The sequence below is a fragment of the Hemiscyllium ocellatum genome, chromosome 35, assembly GCF_020745735.1.
Source record: "Hemiscyllium ocellatum isolate sHemOce1 chromosome 35, sHemOce1.pat.X.cur, whole genome shotgun sequence".
Classification (NCBI taxonomy): domain Eukaryota; kingdom Metazoa; phylum Chordata; class Chondrichthyes; order Orectolobiformes; family Hemiscylliidae; genus Hemiscyllium; species Hemiscyllium ocellatum.
The window spans coordinates 36,320,870-36,342,402 of NC_083435.1; the positions used below are offsets into that span (position 1 = coordinate 36,320,870).

General features: G+C 46.6%; 2 protein-coding genes across 3 annotated transcripts in view; one reads left to right on the top strand and one right to left on the bottom strand.

Moving 5' to 3' along the window:
• Window positions 1-21,533, top strand: part of LOC132832900 (class I histocompatibility antigen, F10 alpha chain-like) — a 195,129-nt gene that overhangs the window by 131,102 nt on the left and 42,494 nt on the right. The window lies entirely within an intron of this gene.
• On the bottom strand, window positions 1,019-20,956 carry LOC132832913 (E3 ubiquitin-protein ligase TRIM52-like). The gene is made up of 3 exons (XM_060851152.1): window positions 20,492-20,956; window positions 7,708-7,803; window positions 1,019-1,084 (listed from the first exon to the last, which is right to left on the bottom strand). Exons 1-3 carry the CDS (start codon window positions 20,906-20,908, stop codon window positions 1,019-1,021), a joined length of 579 nt encoding a protein of 192 aa, XP_060707135.1. The 5' UTR covers window positions 20,909-20,956.

A 21,533-nucleotide genomic window follows, 5' to 3' on the forward strand; every position in this document is an offset into this window, starting at 1 on the left:
AATAGGGGTGTGATAAATGAGAGAGTTGAGTGGAATGAGCTAGTGCTTCTAATTAAACCTGTTGGACTATAACCTGGTTTTGTGTGATTTCTTATCTTGGACAGTGTTCTCCAAAATGGGCTTTGGGGAGGGAATGGTAATTGTAATGAATTATAATGAGAAATCAGTGACATGGTTTTAATGGGGAATCAGAAAGCTTTTTAATGAAACTCAGATTCAGGCCGAGTGGTCTTCTCTCCCCTCTTCTACTCGGGTGTTGTATAGAACCTTTTGTCAAGTCCATCGTGAAGCGGTTGAACTTGAGTGCTGACCATCACAGGCAATGGAGACACTCAGCTCAAAACCTCGAGGTACATGGTGGGTTTCACTGTCATCTGCTTAAATCTTTGCCGGTGCAAAGATTGATGAGCATCTGCTGGTTCAACTGTCCTCAGGAGGCAAAGTGAACTGATGCCAAAGTGAGGCCATGGTCTCTGGAAATGAGACCAATTGATTGTTCTTTCCCCATTGGATCAGATTACCTGAAGGAGTTGGGAACGTGTTTTGAGGGACTGTGTGTGCACTAAAAACTGTAAGGAGATGATAGTGAAGGTAAAATTGAAACTGGGCAGGGGTGAAAGATACTTTCTGTTGTTGGGTAGTACATACCTGGTCACTAGATGTGAGGCACTTTCGATGTTGATGAACATGGTACTGGACTAGCTGGTTCTTCAGCCCTGCAAAGTTGACATCATTCAAGTGGTTTTCCACTTCAAATAGGAAAATGGACTGTGTTCAGGACAACATGATGTCCAAATTGCTGGAAGAGAAATGGAAAAATGTACTCAACGTCATCTTCAACCCCACAGCCAGCTTTGTGTACACCTGCATCAGGCCGTGCATGGACCCTCTATAAACAAATACCACGTGTTTTCTGAGCATCTGCTTGTCCCTGGTGTTGCACAGGATGGGTCTGGTCATGTTCCCTATCCCTCATAGAAACATTAACGGCCACAAGTCCATCCAGCAGTGGTCAGCACTAAACATCTTTGAGATCCTGCAGGAAAACGCGAATCTCAATCCTGTCAATGGTTTCCAAAGCAGACTGTCAATGTAATTCAGCAGAATGGTCATGGCCAGAATTTACAAAGAAGCATCAAAATGGAACTCACCGATTGTTCAATTGGGTCTTTCCTGACAGAACCATTTTGTCAACCCTTTCTCCAAAGTTGCCTTCAAAGTGACTGGGGTGGAGAGAAGACAGTTGTGTACCTCCTTATGGAATGTGCCTTTGCAAAGAAAGTCTGAAGAGAAATGCAACATTCCTGGAGCGTGTGCTGTGATTCAATGGAACACTGCTAGAGGTTAAAGGTGGAATGGTCAGAGTGAGAGCAAGATGGGGAATTGAAATGACAGGCTGGGAGCTGAGGTCTAGCTGTGTGACCTACACTGAACATGAATTTTAATTCTCCACTCCTATGGCACTGTCTTAGAATCCAGAAAGCTAATCGCCAGTTCCTCTGCAATCGCCATTCCTATTTTCTTCAATATCTTTTGATGCATCTAATCCAGTCCACAGCCTTATCATTTCATCAATTAATCCTCCTTTTATGTTTTTTAACCCTTTCCAGTGATTTCTTCATGGGTAGAGGCAGATGCAAAATCAATTCAACAACTCATTTAACAACACCTCCACGTGTAAATTTCCTTTTTGGTCTTAATCTGCACTACTTCTCTTTCAAGATCCTTTCTTTCTTTTTAGGAAGTTCATAGATTTCCCTTTTTATTTTAGTTGTCAGTATTCTCTCATAATGCCTCTTTGTATCCCCAACCCTCTCCTGAATCTCCAGCATTCAGCTTGGTTCTCAATTTCATTTGTTATTTACCAGAGGCAAAGGTTTTCATCTTTAACTTAATATTTATCCCCTTTGTCATCCAGGGAGTTCTGAACTTTTTGTCCCTTTTGAGGGAGAGGTTGGACAACAAATCATCTCCTCTGTGATGATAGGCCATTAATCAGCTATCAATAACTCTGCAGCAGACCCAGTTTCTCCAGATGACTACTGGGGCTAACCTGTTCCTGTGATCTCTCTCCAGCCCAGTCAGGGATGATCAGAGCAATCAGCCTGCTGGACACACTTTCCTCATTCCTGATGAAGGGCTTATGCCCAAAACGTCGAATTTCCTGTTCCTTGGATGTTGCCTGACCTGCTGCGCTTTTCCAGCAACACATTTTCAGCTCTGATCTCCAGCATCTGCAGTCCTCACTTTCTCCTCGATGATCAGAGCAACCCCACCCTGTGCCATCCCTAGGTAGTAGGACCATTCTTTATTCCAAGTCAGTTAGGAGGAGAATCTGAAGTAACGTATCCCTCAGCTGTCGGGTCAGCTTGCTCGGACTTTGCGACATCTCCTCGGGGTGAGGAAACCAATACGTGGGTGAAGTGCTGTCCAAATCGTCTTTCAATGTGGTGCCAGAACCACTGACCTTCAGGTCCCACTGGGGGCTCACCCACCCCATTTGATTTGCTGCTTTACTCATGTGACAACTTGCTTGTGTGTCTTGAGCTGAAAACATGGATTCATGCGAGGAAAACTGTCCTGGGCTATGGCAGAGGTGACTATGCCTGAAATTCCTCTGATTTGTAAATGCCGGTGTTGGACTGGGGTGTACAAAGTTAAAAATCACACAATACCAGGTTATAGTCCAACAGGTTTAATTAGAAGCACACTAGCTTTTGGAGCGACGCTCCTTCATCAGGTGATAGTAGAGGGCTCGATCCTAACAGAATTTATAGCAAAAATTTACAGTGCGATATAACTGAAATTATACATTGAAAAATTGATTGTCTGTTTAGCCTTTCATCTGTTAGAATACAGTGATAGTTTCACTTCTTTCATGTGTAAATCACAAAACCCTTTTTTTAAAAGTTGCATTCTCAGGTTAGCTGTTAACAATGGTGATAGCTAGACAATATGTTGAAGGTGTTAGCCCCCTGTGTTCTCTGTCTATGCCATGATGTCTAGATTGATTCTAATCTAAAAAGTGAGATAATAGAGTTTTACATAAATTCATGCAGTTTTTGAGCTCAGAGTTCTACATGAATGCATGCAGTTTTTGAGCAAAGTACAATGTAACCCTGCAATTACAACTTCACCCCACAAAATATATGTGTGTATGTGGGTCTTTGTCTGTGTCTGTCTGGGGTGGGGGCTGTGAGTGTGAGAAAGTGTATGTGTGTGTGTAGTATGTGTAGTGAGTGCAGAGTGTCTTAAGTTTGTGAGGGGGTGCATGTATGAGTGTGGGAGTGTATGTGTCTGTAAGGGTGTGGGGGGTGTCTGTGCGCGCGTCTGGGTGTATGTGTGTCCATGTGTATGCATATATAGGAGTGCCTGTGTGTGTGTGTGAGAGTGTGTGTGTGTAGGAGTAACTGTGTGTGTATAGTGCAATGGTGGTCACCTGTAATGTGACATGAACCCAAGGTCCCAATTGAGGCCCTCCCTATGGGTACCGAATTTAGCTATCAGCCTCTGCTCGCCCACTTTTCTCAGGACATTCAGCCTCGGACCTTCAGGTGACCATCCTCCAAGGTGGACTTCGAGACAGGGAGCAGAGAAAAGTGGCCGAGCAGAGGCTGATGTGTTGAAATGCATAAAGGTGGTTACATCTCCAAAATCTGATCAGATATAACCTAGGGGCAGCACGGTGGCACAGTGGTTAGCACTGCTGCCTCACAGCGCCAGGGACCTGGGTTCAATTCCCGCCTCAGGCGACTGACTGTGTGGAGTTTGCATGTTCTCCCCGTGTCTGCGTGGGTTTCCTCCGGGTGCTCCGGTTTCCTCCCACAGTCCAAAGATGTGCGGGTCAGGTAAATTGCCCGTAGTGCTAAGTAAGGGGTATATGTAGGGGTGTGAGTGGGTTGCGCTTCGGCAGGTCGGTGTGGACTTTTTGGGCCGAAGGGCCTGTTTCCACACTGTAAGTAATCTAAATCTGTAAGTAATCTAAATCAGGTCTCTGTGGGAAGCTAGAGAAATGATTGCTGGGCCTCTTGCTGAGATATTTGTATCATCGATAGTCACAGGAGAGGCGCCAGAAGACTGGAGGTTGGCAAACGTGGTGCCACTGTTTAAGAAAGGTGGTAAGGACAAGCCAGGGAAATGTAGACCAGTGAGCCTGACCTCGGTGGTGGGCAAGTTATTGGAGGGAATCCTGAGGGGCAGGATGTGCATGTATTTGGAAAGGAAAGACCAATTCGGGATAGTCAACATGGCTTTGAGCATGGGAAATCATGTCTCACAAACTTGATTTAGTTTTTTGAAGAAGTAATAAAGAAGATTGATGAGGGCAGAACAGTAGATGTGATCTATATGGACTTCAGTAAGGCGTTCGACAAGCTTCCCCATGGGACACTGGTTAACAAGGTTAGATCTCATAGAATAAAGGGAGAACTAGCCATTTGGACACAGAACTGGCTCAAAGGTAAAAGATAGAGGGTGGTGGTGGAGGGCTGTTTATCAGACTGGAGGCATGCGACCAGTGAAGTGCCACAAGGATTGGAGCTGGGCCCTCTACTTTTTGTCATTTACATAAATGATTTGGATGCGAGCATAAGAGGTACAGTTAGTAAGTATGCAGATGACACCAAAATTGGAGGTATAGTGGACAGCGAAGAGGTACAAATTGCAACAGGATCTTGACCAGATGGGCCAATGGGCTGAGAAGTGTCAGATGGACTTTAATTCAGATAAATGCGAGGTGCTGCATTTTGGGAAAGCAAATCTCAGCAGGACTTATACCCTTAATGGTAACATCCAAGGGAGTACTGCTGAACAAAGAGACCATGGAGTGCAGGTTCATAGCTCCTTGAAAGTGGAGTTGCAGGTAGATAGGATAGTGAAGGTGTTTGGTATGCTTTCTTTTACTGGTCAGACTGTTGAGTACAGGAATTGGGAGGTCATGTTGTGGCTGTACAGGATATTGGTTAGGCCACTGTTGGAATATTGCGTGCAATTCTCCACTCCTTCCTATCAGAAAGATGTTCTGAAACTTGAAAGGGTTCAGAAAATATTTACAAGGATATTGCCAGGGTTAGAAGATTAGAGCTATAGGGAGAGGCTGAACAGGCTGGGGCTGTTTTCCCTGGAGTGTCGGAGACTGAGGGGTGACCTTATAGAGGTTTACAAAATTATGAGGGGCATGGATAGGATAAATAGACAAAGTATTTTCCTTGGGGTCGGGGAGTCCAGAACTAGAGGGCATAGGTTTAGGGTGAGGGGGGAAAAATATAAAAGGGACCTATGGGGCAACTTTTTCACACAGAGGGTGGTACGTGTATGGAATAAGCTGCCAGAGGAAGTGGTGGAGGCCGGTACAATTGCAACAGTGAAAAGGCATTTGGACGGGAAATGAACAGGAAGGGCCGGGTGCTGGCAGCTGGGAAAGGAATGGATTGGGATGTCTAGTTGGCATGGACGGGTTCGACCAAAGGGTCTGTTTCCATTCTGCACATCTGTATGACTCTATCTAATATATCAGCTTCCGGGAGAAAGGAAGTTTCAAGTTTGATATCACTGTGGGAGAGTTCTGAAGGAGAGTCATGTTGGACTTCAAATTAACATTTGAAGCAACAGATGCTAAAGGACCCATTGAATATCTCCACCATGTTCTGGTTTTTGCAGTATCTGCAGTGACTCACTTTTATTCTGGTCCAGGTGTCCCCCCGCTATTCTGAAAGTGGAGCGTTCCTGTGAAATCTTTCATAAGCTGAAATGGCGTAAAGCGAAGAAGCATTAATTTATATGGGAAAAATTTCACCTTTCTTCGTAAAAGCAAAATCCCTCCGGATTTCTCGGTTAGCAAAAACAGGTGCTAATGTTGAAGCAAACATGCATAAAGCAAACTTTAAAAAAATGGGGAAGGCCTGTATTTGCTGTTCTTAATCAGAATATTACTGTTTGACACCCATTCATTCAATTTGTCATTTGTCAACATCAGTCACATCCCGACCTACATCTCTACTTGCTAAAACAAAGCTCCAATATCTAGAAAAGTTGTTTGTGTCAGGAATGCGACACAATGCAGTTACAGGACACTTGTAAATGGTGGCTCCAGATCAGCAACAACAGAGTGTTATTTAAACAGAGAAGGGCTGCAGAATGCTGCAACGCCAAGGGACTTGTGCAGGAAACACAAAATGTGAGGACACAGGTACAGCAGGTAATCAGGAATGCTCGTGGAATGTTGGCCCTTATTTGAAGGGATTGGAGGATAACTGTAGGGAAGTCCTAATGCAACTGTGCAAAGTGCCGGTGGGACCACATCTGGAATCTGTGGATAGTTTTGGTCCACTTATTTAAGGAAAGATATTATTTCATGGGTACAGTTCAGACAAGGTTCACCAGGACGATCCCTGGTACGGAGGGACTGTCTTCTGAGGAAAGGCTCAACAGGTTGGGACTCTCCTCACTGGAGTTTAGGAGAATGGTCTCATTGAAACAGATAGGATTATTAAGGGGCTTGGCAGAGTAAAGGATGTTTCCTCTCATGAAGCAGTCTCGTACAGAGAGCATAGTCTCAGAATAAAGGGGGGGGGGGCAATTTAGGACTGAGAAGAGGGGGGGATTTCTTGTCTCAGTGCGGTGAGAGTCTTTAAACACCTTGTCACAGAAAGCTGTGGGAGCAAGATCCTTGTGTATATTTAAGGCAGAGATAGATAGATTCTTGATCAGTGGCAAATCAAGAGTTAGAGGGAAAGATGTACAGAATGTCAGATCAGCCATGATCCTGTTAATGGAGAACCAGGCTCGAGCAGCTGAATGGTCAACTCTGATTTCATAGGATCTTGTGGCCCTAACAATTATTTATATACACACAGAACACTTTCCAGGGAATGAAACATGCCAGTGTTCGCTTTGGCGTCACAAAACACAGTGTAACACTGAGCCACACAGGAGCAAAAGCTTAGTCAATAGGTTTGGATAAGTAGACGAATAGGAAAGGTTTGAAGGGCTATGGGCCAAGCGCAGGCAGTGGGACTAGTTGAGTTTGAGATTGTTTGACTACAATTTATGCTCCACCCGGAGGGAAGTGTTTAAATTGATTTTAAATTGAGATATTATAGGATCGGCTCAGAGGATATTCGTGCAAGGCTAAAGAAGACGTAACACAATGAGCTGAAGTACAGGAATAAGACACATTTTATCAAGACACTTTTCATCTTGCATTGAAGAGGACCAATTAAAAGGGAAAGCAGTATTTATGGTGTGTGGGACCTGCCTGGGTTTAAAATTTAAACACCATCCGACTGGAAACTGTCAATCAGCGTTAATCACTGCATTTTTCACGGCAATGTTGTTACCAATCCGGATATCAATCAATCAGCATTCTCCTTTCAAGCCGTATAAATGATAAACCCACCTGGAATTGGTTTTCTTGCATATTGTCCTGATGAGTCCAAGATGAAAACTTTTAACAAAACTTTTTTTTTTCAGCAAGATTACCAGATTTCTATGTTACCAAATGACTATTAGGAGTAACAAGATGAAATCAGGCTGAATTTGAGTTGTTAAATAGCCATGGTTTTCTGGACATGAAAACGGCCCCATGAGCAGGATATACAGTATAATGGATATGTGTGGCTGTTCCATTATCGCCTGTTATCCACTCTCCCAGCGGGAGTTAGAACTCCCCTCTTGCCCAAGAAGATGACACAGTGGAGCTGAACATACCTCCAGCTCAGCAATCTTCTCCTGTTGCTGGGTGATGAGGAGACTCCTCTTCCTCTGTTTCCGTTCTTCCACTGCGAGAAGCTCATTGAACTCATTCTGAAGAAGGTCAAAACGCACACTTAAACAATCTCCACATACACTGACGGTCAAAATACAGTATGTCCCCAAACACTACCCTAATGTGAGGGTTAAGGCAGTCAATGTTAGAGAGCTGCGGGTGCGGATTTACCTTCATTCTATTTCATTCCTCAGCACTGACGACTTCACTTTTAAACACTTAATCTGGTTCACTCACATTCTTTAGGTGATGACCACATGTGACTGCAGAGCCAGGCCAAAGTGAATAACTGTTGACTGCCTTCTCACACGACCAGAGAGCTAACTGATAATCCCGAGGATTAGTTTTACAGAAAAGGATCCAGAGGGGGAAAATTGTGTTTAAAAAGAACAGAAATATTTCAGACTAAGTGTACTGGTCATGCTGGAACTTCATTTGGAGGGAGGTACATGCTATCGGTCACCAGTTGTACTGTGTTTTCTCCTCAGTTGTATCATTTGCTCCTATCCCTCTCTTGTCAGTGCAGTCTCAATTAATGGGTGGGAATCAGATAGCTTCCCAGTCAGATCTGGAGTCAGGCAGGGCTGCCTCCTTTCTCTTGCCTTGTTTGTGTGCTGCATAGAGCCATTTGTCGAGTCCATCAGGAAGGATGCGAGCCTGAGAGGGGCGACTATTCCTGGCAGCGGGGGCCTGCAGGTTAAGGCCTCCCTGTACATGGATGACGTCGCCGTTTTCTGTTCAGATCCGCTGTCCGTGCACAGACTCATGAGCATATGTGACCAGTTCGAACAGGCCTCGGGGGCCAAGGTAAACCGAGGCAAGAGCGAGGCCATGCTCTTCGGGAACTGGGCTGACCAATCCTCGATCCCCTTCACCGTCAGGACTGACCACCTGAAGGTGCTGGGTATTTGGTTCGGGGAGGCTGGGGCGTGCGCCAAGTCTTGGGAGGAGTGTATCAGCAACGTGAGGCAGAAACTGGACAGATGGAAGCTACGGTCGCTCTCCATCGCGGGAAAAAACCTGTTCATCAGGTGTGAGGCACTGTCATTGCTGTTGTACGTGGCACAGGTCTGGCCTATTCCCAGAACCTGTGCCGCTGCAGTCACCCGGGCCATCTTCCAATTTATATGGAGGTCAAAGATGGACCAGGTCCGAAGGGACTTGATGTACAAAGATCTAGGCAACGTGGGAAAAAATACACCCAATGCCACCCTCCCCCTGATGGCCACCTTTGTGTGTGGCTGCATTCAGCTGTGCGTGGATCCCCGGTACGCAAACACCAAGTGTCACTACGTACTGAGGTTCTACCTGTCCCCGGTGTTGCCAAGGATGGGCCTGGCCTCGCTGCCGCGGAACGCTCCAAGTAGTTGGACCGTTCCGTACCACCTGTCCTTTGTGGAGAAGTTTATGAAGAAAAACACCTTTGACCACAAGTCCATCAGGAAGTGGTCAGCACATAGCGTCCTCGAGACCCTTCGGGAAAAGGAGAGGGTGGATCCTATCGAGCGGTTCCCTGAGCAGACTGTCAAAGCCATTTGGCAGAACGCCTCATCGCCAGAACTTTCCAACAAGCACCAAGACATGGCTTGGCTGGTGGTGAGAAGGGCTCTGCCTGTGAGATCCTTTATGCACGCCCGGACGTTCAGCCGCACCGCACGCTGCCCTCGAAGCGGCTGCGGGGGGGACGAGACTGTCACACACCTCCTTCTGGAATGTGCCTAAGCAGAGGAAGTCTGGAGAGGAATGCAGTGGTGTTTGTCAAGGTTCGTCCTGAGCAGCGCCGTGACACGGGACTCCGTGCTCTACGGCCTGTTCCCCGGGGATGACACCGAGATGAACATCAACTGTGCCTGGAGGATCATCAACTCGGTGAAGGACGCTCTCTGGGTGGTCTGAAACGTGTTGATCTTCCAGCTGAAGGGGTTGACCCTGACTAAGTGTTGCAGACTGGCACATTCCAAGGTCCAGGACTACGTGCTGAGGGACGCGCTGAAGCTTGGGGCAGCTGCTGCCAAGGTGCGGTGGGGAAAGACCACCGTTTAACATCTGCCTGCCTAAAAAAGATCAGGGGGCCCACGCAGTCATTTGGGCTCTGCTGATGCCTCAGCCGAAGAGCTGTATAGTAAACGTACAGACTTGTATATAGGAAAAATAAATTTCGATGGCTATAGGTAAAGCAATGTAATGTGTGCACAAGATTGGCATGACCAATTGTGTAGAGATCCAAACAATTTTATGAATAAAATATATTTTTGAAATTAATAAAAAATTGCTTCTATCCCTCTCTTGCCCCATCAAGGCGGGGCTTGCCCTCATTGGTCAGTGCATTAAGCAATGGAGTTGGGAAATCATGTTACAGCCGCACAATGGTAACATTGGTTGGGCCACCTTTGGAATACCGCACACAATTCTGGTCACCCTTCTGTCGGAAAGATGCTGTGAAACTAGAAAAGGTATAGAACGGATTTGTAAGGGAGTGGAGGGTTTGAGTTATAAGTCAGAGGAAGTGGTAGATACAAATACAGTTACAACATTTAAAATCCATTTGGACAAGGACATGAATAGCAAAGGTTTAGGTGCTCTATGACTTTATGGGCAGGTTGGAAAGCCGAAACCTTTTTTTCCCTGGAGCATTGGATGCCGAGGGGTGACCTTGTCGAGGCTATAAAATTATGGGAGCCAGAGACAAGGTGAATAGCTTTTTTCAAGGATGATGGAGTCCAAAACTAGAGGGCATAGGTTTAAGGTGAGAGGGGAAAGATTCGAAAGCGACCTGAGGGGCAACTTTTTCACACAGAAGGTGTATGTATGGAAAGAACTGCCAGAGGAAGTGGTCAAGGTGGGTACATTTACAATGTTGAAAAGACATTTGGACATAAACAGGAAAGGTTTAGAGGGATATGCAGGCAACTGAGACTAGTTCAGTTTGGGTTACGTGGTCAGCATGTTGGGCTGAAGGGTCTGTTCCTGTACTGAATGATTTTCTGACTCCATATCAATCTCATGAAAAAAACCTAATGTTAATTGAAAAGCCAGCCCACACCAGTATTTCATTATCAATATTTTGACTCACCTCTGGAGCAGGTGTCCAGATCTCCTGGTTCAGAGACAGAGACATTGCCCCTGTACAACAAAGGTCCCTCAAAGTGGGCAGCCCCCTGAAAACTGCCCAGTGTTTGGGTCAACTGCCAGCTTTTGCAGACTCAGTGGTGCCAGAGATCTTTACTGGCCATCACTGGGACTGCAGGTGGTCACTCAGCGATGAGAGCAATGCATTCGAGGGGCTGGGGGTAAATAAATGACAAAGGGTCAAATTAGCATGGCAGAGTGTCAGCTAGCCTTGATATTATGGCCCAGGCCATAAGACCAGTACCACAAGCAAACAGAGTGGAGTAGAAATGTCTTTTGTCAAGAAAATTATTAAATTTCCACAAGGAAGGAGAGGGGTACCATTTGTCAGGGATAATATTCCATCCCTTTCGAAGAACTCGCTCTCTAAAAACTCTCAATGCTCCCCTCCCCGTTCCCTGAACAAGTGCCCAACCATCGTCCCTTTGATCACGGTTCCAAGGGAGCATCCAATACCAAGAGTTTGGCATCGCTGGTATAGCTGGCACGAGTCCCCTTCTGCCCTTGTCGGCAATGCCTGTAACTTGTTGTGGTAACACCACCCCCATCCACCTCCACCTTCTTTCCTGTTTTATCACAACATTTGGTGACAGGACAGTCTGCCCACTCTGTTCGGCCTTCTCCTGCTTACCATATTGCAGCAGCAGAGACAGGAATCCACCCTTAAGCACACCACAATTGGGCAATTAAGGCCTACAAAGCAGCCATGAGGCCAGGCTGGCTAGCGGGCACCTTGCCCATGCACCATTCAAATGTTATATATCATGGGAAAGATCTGCATGCACCCCGACCCATTCCACTGCCCTATTACCCTCTATTTACCCCTGACTAATGCACCTAACCAGAATACGATGTGGCGATGTGAGGCAGCAGTGCTAACCACCGAGTCACTGTGTCACCTCCAACTAGTTCTGTCATGATTAAAACCCAGAGATATGGCCTTTCATCAAATGAAGTAAAAACAATGACTGCAGATGCTGGAAACCAGATTCTGGATTAGTAGTGCTGGAAGAGCACAGCAGTTCAGGCAGCATTCAAGGAGCAGCGAAATTGACATTTCAGGCAAAAGCCCTTCATCAGGAATAAAGGCAGTGAGCCTGAAGCGTGGAGAGATCAGCTAGAAGAGGGTGGGGGTGGGGAGAGAGTAGCATAGAGTACAATAGGTGAGTGGGGGAGGGGATGAAGGTGATAGGACAGGGAGGAGAGGGTGGAGTGGATAGGTGGAAAAGGAGATAGGCAGGTAGGGCAAGTCCGGACAAGTGGGGGAAGGGGAAATGAGGAAACTGTTGAAATCCACATTGATGCCCTGGTGTTGAAGTGTTCCGAGGCGGATGATGAGGCGTTCTTCCTCCAGGTGTCTGGTGGTGAGTGAGCGGTGGAAAAGGAGACCCAGGACCTCCATGCCCTTGGCAGAGTGGGAGGGGGAGTTGAAATGTTGGGCCACGGGGGCGGTCAAACGAAGTTGTTCCTGATTGTAAAATGAACAAGAATGTGAAGGCATAGATTTAAAGTGATGTGCAAACAGGGTGAAAAAACTTTGCGCTCAGCGAGTAATTGGGGTACGGAATGTAGTGCCTGGAATTGTAATGGAGGCAGGTTCAAACCAGGCACTCAAGACAGCATTGGAAGATTGTATGGATAGAAATAATGTGGGGACATTAGGAACAGGCAGGAGTATGGCACGAGTTAATAAAATCAGTAAACATAAGGGGCCAAATGTCCTCATTCCATGCCATAACAATTCTGTGTTCTTTTCGCTGAGGAATGGGGTGGGGGGGGGGGGGGGGGGGGGGGGGGGGGGGGTACAAGAATGTGGTGTGCTAATTAAACATCCTATTTTATGTGGACTTCCCCACACCCACCCTGAGCAAAAATGCCCCAGTAAGGGTGGTGCCAAAAATCCACCCCTCAGAAATCCGTCAGGATGATTAACAATGCTTGGCTTGCCAGCAACACCCAAGTCAGGCAACGAAAGTAATGTGTCATAGAGCAGGGGAACAGGCCCTTCGGCCCAACTTGTCCATAGATCTCACAATTTTAACTCGTTCCATTTGCCTGTATTTGGTCCATATCCCTCCATATCTAGCCCATCCATGTACCTGTCCAAACATTTCTGAAATGATGAAATTGTATTTACCACCACTACTGCCTTGGCAGCTCATTCCAGACATTCACCGCCCTCTATGTGAAAAAGCTTGCCCCTTTGGACCCTTTTGTATCACTGCCCTCTCACCTTAAACCTATGGCCTCGAGTCTTAGACTCCCCTCCCCTGGGGAAAAGCTATCACCCCTCACTCTCTTATGCTCCAGGGAAAGAAGCCCCCTCCACTAGCACACTCCCCTCCCCCAACCTATTGAACCTCTCCTTATAACTCAAACTGTCCAGTCCAGGCAGCATCCTTGTAAATATTTTAATAATATATTTTCTATAATAGGGTGACCCAAACATGCAGTTGATTGTGTATTGATTATTATTCGTGCTTCAGCAGTGAAACTCCTCCTAACTCCCTTCCCTCTGACCTGCAACTCTACTCAAACCATCATTCCTGAGTTGGCCCAGTGGTTAGCCCTGCTGCCTCACGGCGCCAGGGACCCGGGTTTGATTCCAGCCTCAGACGACGGTCAGTGTGGGGTTTGCACATTGTCTGCGTGGTTTCCTCCCACTGTCCAAAGACGCGCAGATTAGGTGAATTAGCCATGCTAAATTGCCCCTCGTGTTCAGCGACATGTCGGTTAGATGCATTAGGCTGGGGAAATTAGATTAGATTAGATTACTTACAGTGTGGAAACAGGCCCTTCGGCCCAACAAGTCCACACTGACCCGCTGAAGCGCAACCCACCCATACCCCTACACTTACCTCTTACCTAACACTACGGACAATTTAGCATGGCCAATTCACCTCTTTGGACTGTGGGAGGAAACCGGAGCACCCGGAGGAACCCACGCAAACACGGGGAGAACGTGCAAACTCCACACAGTCAGTTGCCTGAGTCGGGAAATGAACCCGGGTCTCAGGTGCTGTGAGACAGCAGTGCTAACCACTGTGCCACCCACAAATGTAAAGTAATAAGGGAATGGGTTTGTGTGGATACTCTTCGGAGGGTCAGCGTGGACTTGTTGGGCCAAATGGTCTATTTTCACACTTTATGGACTCTATGAGTTCTTGGCCAGGCCTCCTCCCTGCCCCAAGTGTTTGTTGCCTAGTCCAACAACAGCAGCAAATTTGATTTGAAGGCAAGGGGTGGGATAGAAGTGACTAAGGACAATGTCAGAGCTCAACCAAATCACTGTACCACCTTACAGTGGGGGGATAGCAGCCAGGGACCCACAGGAACCAAGGCAGAGGATTCAGGTGAGTCAGGCCAAACAGGGAATGCCTCCGGGATAAAGTTTTCCAGTCCTGAAGCACAGTGAGCATTTAACCAAGAACAAATTTCAACTGTTAATGACCAGTGAAGTCATGGTAGGGGTTTCCTATCACTCTTACTACGTCTTTGGAGAGATAGTTAGGGGTAGGATCCCTTTAAATGTCATCAAATCATGTAATGCTGAGAGAGGGGTTCCTTTAACTGTTCCCAGTCTCAATAGTGCTGGTGATGTTGGGCTTCCTTTAAATGTTCCAGACCACTGCAGCACTGATCAGGCAGAGATCCCCTCAGTGTCCCTTTAAATGTTCCAGACCCCTGCAGCACTGATCAGGGAGAGATCCCCTCAGTGTCCCTTTAAATGTTCCAGACCCCTGCAGCACTGATCAGGGAGAGATCCCCTCAGTGTCCCTTTAAATGTTCCAGACCCCTGCAGCACTGATCAGGGAGAGATCCCCTCAGTGTCCCTTTAAATGTTCCAGACCACTGCAGCACTGATCAGGGAGAGATCCCCTCAGTGTCCCTTTAAATGTTCCAGACCGCTGCAGCACTGATCAGGGAGAGATCCCCTCAGTGTCCCTTTAAATGTTCCAGACCCCTGCAGCACTGATCAGGCAGAGATCCCCTCAGTGTCCCTTTAAATGTTCCAGACCCCTGCAGCACTGATCAGGGAGAGATCCCCTCAGTGTCCCTTTAAATGTTCCAGACCCCTGCAGCACTGATCAGGGAGAGATCCCCTCAGTGTTGCTGATCCCCTGGAGTAAAGGTGCCTGCCTGAATAACTTTAGCCCGTGACTGCACGGGTTAAAGTGCGGCCTGACCGCTTGCTGACATGGGTTCTTGCCTGTACCACTGTACACATGGCAAGATTTTACACAGCACGTTTTAAACCTACAATATTTTACATGCCACAAGATCTTATTCCTGCAAAATGTCTCACATTTTTACACCGCACATGAATTTGCTCCCCCCATTGGAGAATCCCTCCTGTGTGGAAACAGGCTGTTCAAATCCTAACTGACCCTTCAAAAAGGAGCCCAGTCTCCTGCCTCGAACCCTGCATTTCCCATGGCTAATCCACTTAACATGCACAGCGCGAAACACTATGGGCCATTTAGCATGGCCAATCCACCCTAGCCTGCACATCTTTAGACCATCGGAGAAACAGGAGCACCCCGAGGAAACCCACACAGACACAGGGAGAACTTGCAAACTCACACAGACAGTCGAACCTGGGTCCCTGGCGCTGTTAGACAGCAGAGCTCATCACTGAGCCCAATATGCTGCCCACCATCTTTCATCCACAAAAGTAATACACACCATACAGTTTATACCTCACAATCTTTACACCCCACAGAATTTTGCACCCATACTATTTCACACACATAATCTTACACCCAATAATTGAACACACACTAAACTTACCAATTTTATACCCTAGGAATTTTACAACCACAGAACTGTACACCCCACATTATAGGGAGGCTGCAATTATACCAGACAGGATGCAGGGCAGATTTACCAGGCTGTTTTTGTATTAGCTAAAATTGTATGCAAGAATGAAACGTGACTGCAAAACCATGGTAGATGTTATAGACAAATAGAAAGGGGCTGTGAGGATGTAGGTTAAGCCAAATATGCTTACACAAGCAGTAGTTATAAGCTCAAGGTTTGTGCGAAGATTTGTGGCTCGGGTGCTCGTTGTTGTGGTTCTGTTCGCCGAGCTAGAAGTTTTTGTTGCAAACGTTTCGTCCCCTGGCTAGGCGACATCATCAGTGCTCTGGAGCCTCCTGTGAAGCGCTTCTTTGATGTTTCTTCCGGTATTTATAGTGGTCTGTCCTTGCTGCTTCCGGGTGTCAGTTTCAGCTGTCCGCTGTAGTGGTTGGTATATTGGGTCAAGATCGATGTGTTTGTTGATGGAGTTTGTGGATGAATGCCATGCCTCCAGGAGTTCCCTGGCTGTTCTCTGTCTGGCTTGCCCTATGATAGTAGTGTTTTCCCAGTCGAATTCATGTAGCTTGTTGTCTGAGTGTATGGCTACTAGGGATAGCTGGTCGTGTCGTTTCGTGGCTAGTTGATGTACATGTATGCGGATTGTTAGCTGTCTTCCTGTTTGTCCTATATAGTGTTTTGTGCAGTCCTTGCATGTTATTTTGTAAACTACATTAGTTTTGCTCATGTTGGGTATCGGGTCCTTTGTTCTAGTAAGTTGTTGTCTGAGCGTGGCTGTTCGTTTGTGTGCCTAAGGTTATGAGTCCTAAAGGTCGCAGTAGTCTGGCTGTCAGTTCTGAAACGCTCCTGATGTATGGTAGTGTGGCTAGTCCTTTTGGTTGTGGCATGTCCTCGTTCCGTGGTCTATCTCTTAGGCATCTGTTGATAAAGTTGCGTGGGTATCCGTTTTTGGCGAATACCTTGTATAGGTATTCCTCTTCCTCTTTTCGCAGTTCTGGTGTACTGCAGTGTGTTGTGGCTCTTTTGAATAGTGTCCTGATGCAGCTTCGTTTGTGTGTGTTGGGGTGGTTACTTTCATAGTTTAGGATTTGGTCTGTGTGTGTTGTTTTCCTGTGTACCCTTGTGGTGAATTCTCCGTTCGGTGTTCTCTGTACTAACACGTCTAGGAATGGGAGTTGGCTATCCTTTTCTTCTTCTCTCATGAATCGGATTCCTGTGAGTGTGGCGTTGATGATCCGGTGTGTTTTTTCTATTGACAAAACCCTAGCCAGAGAAACAATAGCCAACCTACTGGACATACAGAACAGAAAACAGGAGGCCGAACCTATCAACAAAGACGGCATACTTAAACTACTGGACTTATGCCTCACTACACACTTTACATTCAACAATCAGGTATAATAACAAATCAACGGAACACCCATGGGATCACCAATCTCGGGACTCATAACAGAGGCAGTTATGCAAAGGTTAGAACAAACAGCCCTACCACAAATTCAACCCAAACTCTGGGTCAGATATGTCGATGACACGTTTGTAATCATCAAAAAGACAGAAATAGAAAAAACACACCGGATCATCAACGCCACACTCACAGGAATCCGATTCACGAGAGAAGAAGAAAAGAATAGCCAACTCCCATTCCTAGACGTGTTAGTACAGAGAACACTGAACGGAGAATTCACCACAAGGGTACACAGGAAAACAACACACACAGACCAAGTCCTAAACTATGAAAGTAACCACCACAACACACACAAACGAAGCTGCATCAGGACACTATTCAAAAGAGCCACAACACACTGCAGTCCACCAGAACTGCGAAAAGAGGAAGAGGAACACCTATACAAGTATTCGCCAAAAACGGATACCCACGCAACTTTATCACCAGATGCCTAAGAGATAGACACATGGAACGAGGACATGCCACAACCAAAAGGACTAGCCACACTACCATACATCAGGAGTGTTTCAGAACTGACAGCCAGACTACTGCGACCCTTAGGACTCATAACCTTAGGCACACAAACGAACAGCCACGCTCAGACAACAACTTACTAGAACAAAGGACCCGATACCCAACATGAGCAAAACTAATGTAGTATACAAAATAACATGCAAGGACTGCACAAAACACTATATAGGACAAACAGGAAGACAGCTAACAATCCACATACATGAACATCAACTAGCCACGAAACGACACGACCAGCTATCCCTAGTAGCCACACACTCAGACAACAAGCAACATGAATTCGACTGGGAAAACACTACTATCATAGGGCAAGCCAGACAGAGAACAGCCAGGGAAATCCTGGAGGCATGGCATTCATCCACAAACTCCATCAACAAACACATCGACCTGGACCCAATATACCAACCACTACAGCGGACAGCTGAAACTGACACCCAGAAGCGGCAAGGACAGACCACTATAAATACCAGAAGAAACATCAAAGAAGCGCTTCACAGGAGGCTCCAGAGCACTGATGATGTCGCCTAGTCAGGGGACGAAACGCTTGCAACGAAAACTTCCCGCTCGGCGAACAGAACCACAACAGTAGTTATAAGCATCTGTTTCCCACTTTTACAGAAACACAGGAACAAACCCCAATTAGAAGGTCATTAGGATGAGTATGGTTGGGGAAAACACAGATGGAGGGAATAGATAACACCTAACAATGGGCTACAGCGGGATGTGGTCAAACGGCCTTGTGAGGCCAGAAATAAGCATTGTGTCACAGACAAGGCCGGATAAGGCAAGAGATAAACAGGAGTAATGGGTACCGGACATAGGGAAGTGGAAGATGTAAACGGGGAGGAGCAATGGGATAAAACAATAGGAACCAAATTACATAAATATCGTGTATTCACTGAATTCAGTGTGTGTGTGTGTCCCTGCCTTGTAGACAGTGGACATCGCACCCTCTTGCAAGGGTAAAATAAATAACACTACTGATTCAGATCTTGTCTCGGACTGAAATTATTGAAGTGAGTGAGCTTTGTTTCTCACAGGGAAGGTGTTGGGAGTGGAGGGTGTCTCCCGATTGCTGGTTGGGGTGTGAAGGTGTGAGAAACAAAGCTCACTCACTCACTGCAATAATTTCAGTCCGAGACAAGATCTGAATCAGTAGTGCCCTTTATTTCACACTTGCAAGTGGGTGTGATGTCCACAAGGCAGGGACAAAACACACTGAATTCAACAAATACTTGATATTTATATAATTTGGTTCCTACATTTTTTTTCTTATTTCATTGTTTTCTTCCCCCCTCCCCTGTTTACATCCTCCACTTCCCTAAGACCGGTACCCATTACTCCTGTTTATCTCGTGTCTTATCCGGTCTTGTCTGTGAAAAAAATGCTCATTCCTGTTCTCAAGGCCATTTGACCTCATCCTGCTGTGGGCACATCCTTGCCTTACCATTATTTACTCCCTCCATCTGTGCTGCCCCTCTCAGGATCTTATCATTAAGACTCGTTTAATTGGGGTTTGTTCCTGTGTTTCTGTAAAAGTGGGAAACAGATGTTTATACCTATTGTTTATACAGGCATATTGAGTTTAACTGTCTGTCTTCACAGCATCTTATCACGAAGCCCTTTTAATTGGGGTTACCATTGTTGTGTAGTCTCGTTTCTTTCTTGCATACATTTTTACCTAATACACAAAAAAACAATTATGCATTTCCTCCACAGAGTTCCCATTCTTGTTGACTCAGTTCCTGGCTGAAACAATTACACACTGATGTAAGTTCAGTTATTTTTTTATATAATGATTTAGAATTGCAGAAGCAACATAAATTTCCTATATCCCACAGAGGGAAACTGGGAGGATTCAGCTGTGAAGGTGAAGGAGGGAGACTGACGTTGTCTCCCTTGGACCAGAGATGACTGTGGGGAAGGCGCGGTGCGGGGGTGAGGGAAAATGTCGGACTTCATTCCCACATATACAACTCTGAAGGGCATAGACAGCAAGAAAAAGAAATCCCCCTCAGTGGACAGTAGGGCCCAGGTTTAATGTAAGTGGCCTGAAGGTGAAGAAGCTTTCCCATGTGCCTCGGTACACGTGACAATAAATTCAATTCAAGTGTCTTTATCCTGTCGGGTGGTGCCAATCTGGGACTCACTGCCTCAAAGAGCACTAGAGACAGGAACCCTCACCACATGGAAATAAGTGTTCAGCTAACCAATTGAAATGTCACGGCAAACAGGGCTGGGAAACGGAATAGGAACCTCCTGATGCCTCAACTCGGTGCAATTACAGCACTGTGTGTGTTAGAGAGGTCTTCGGGTTTTTAAGAGTCTAACTCCAATGTTAGTTTGCTTCCTTGATATGCCACTGTACGGAACAGAACTGCGTTTATATAATATATATATATAATTTTTTTTAATGAATAAAGCATAATGTGGAAAGTAAGAAAAAAGGAAACTCGCATTTGAACAGACAGCTGGGGTGTATCATCACCGGAAACAGTGTCGCTTTGATTCAGTAACTTTCTGGTTGTTTAATAAATTTCCCTTAACCGTGAATTTGCATTTCAGATCCAGTAATCCTTGTTTTTTTGGTTTAAAGAGCGGAATGTTTGATGGGCTGGCATAGACGCAGTGGGCCGAATGGCCCCTTTCTGTGCCATTCAGAACCTCGCGGCTAGTATTTTCATTGAGACGCTCGACAGGTCGGGGCGGGGGCGGGGTAGAAATTACATGCAACGAGGGACATGTACATTCTGAGCTCCCAGCTCTGTGTCCCCAGTCACTCACTCTCCCCGGGGGGGGGGTACCTTGTAGAGGGAGGCAGCTTGCTTCAGAGGTAGGAAACTGTGCTGGGAATGTCCGGGATCATCCCTGCAGACCAAACACACCAGCTCACGGTCATCCCAGCAGAAGAGTTTGAGATGTTCCTGGTGCTCGGGACACTGCAGCTCCCCGCTCGCCTTCAGCTCCTCTTGCTCGCCCAGCCGCTGCAGCTTGTCCACCAGGTTAGCCAGCACCCGGTTCGGCTTGAGCACCCTGTCCGAGCAGAGGAGCCGGCACTGCGGACACAGCGGCTCGGAGCCCTCGGGGCCCCAGCACTGACTGATGCAGCCGCGGCAGAAGTGATGCTCACACTGCAGCCTGACCGGCTCCGTGAACAGCGACAGGCAGATCGGGCAGGTCAGCTCCTCCACTAGGCTCTGCACCTCCAGACTGGATGCCATGGCTGTCCCGGAGCTTCTCCCCACCTTGGATGCAGATCAATGGACAGAATTCCCGCCAACAATCGCTTTCACTTCCGCCCGTTGTCCCAAATTTTAACCCTGAAGGGTTTGAAATATACAACTTGTCTTTGTTCAAAGATGTTATTTCTCTAGAGCAGGTGGGACTTGAACCTGGGCTAGGAACTGTGTCTCAAAATGGCCCTTAAACCCTTCCTTGTTTTCATGTGAATGGAATTGGCTGAAGATGCTAGAGGCCGCATCCACCATCAGGCATGGCAGGATTTGAACCAGGGTCCCCTGAACATCATCTGGCTCTCCAGGTTAACAGACCAGTGATAATGCCATTAAATTATTGCCTACCCTACATGGTGCTGGTGATGTTTGGGACAGTCTGGAAAGTGTGATTCCATGAGCATGACTGTGTTTGGGCTTTTGCTTGACTGGTCTGTGAGACAGTTCTCCCAATTTTGGCACTGTCCCCCAGATGTACAGAAGGATCAGTTTGCAGGGTCAACAGGGCTGTTTATTGCCATTGTCTTTCTCGGTGCTGATGTCAATGCCAGGTGGTTCACCCAGTTTCATTCCTTTGTTGAGCTTTTGTCATTATTGATATAACTGACCAGCT

Coding starts and splice junctions, on each gene's coding strand:
- LOC132832913 (XM_060851152.1), bottom strand. CDS start 20,908: ATGGCATCCAGTCTGGAGGTGCAGAGCCTAGTGGAGGAGCTGACCTGC. Junction 7,804..20,491: donor AAGCTGCCTCCCTCTACAAG/GTACCCCCCCCC, acceptor GACCTTCTTCAG/AATGAGTTCAATGAGCTTCT. Junction 1,085..7,707: donor AGAAGATTGCTGAGCTGGAG/GTATGTTCAGCT, acceptor TTACATTGACAG/TCTGCTTTGGAAACCATTGA.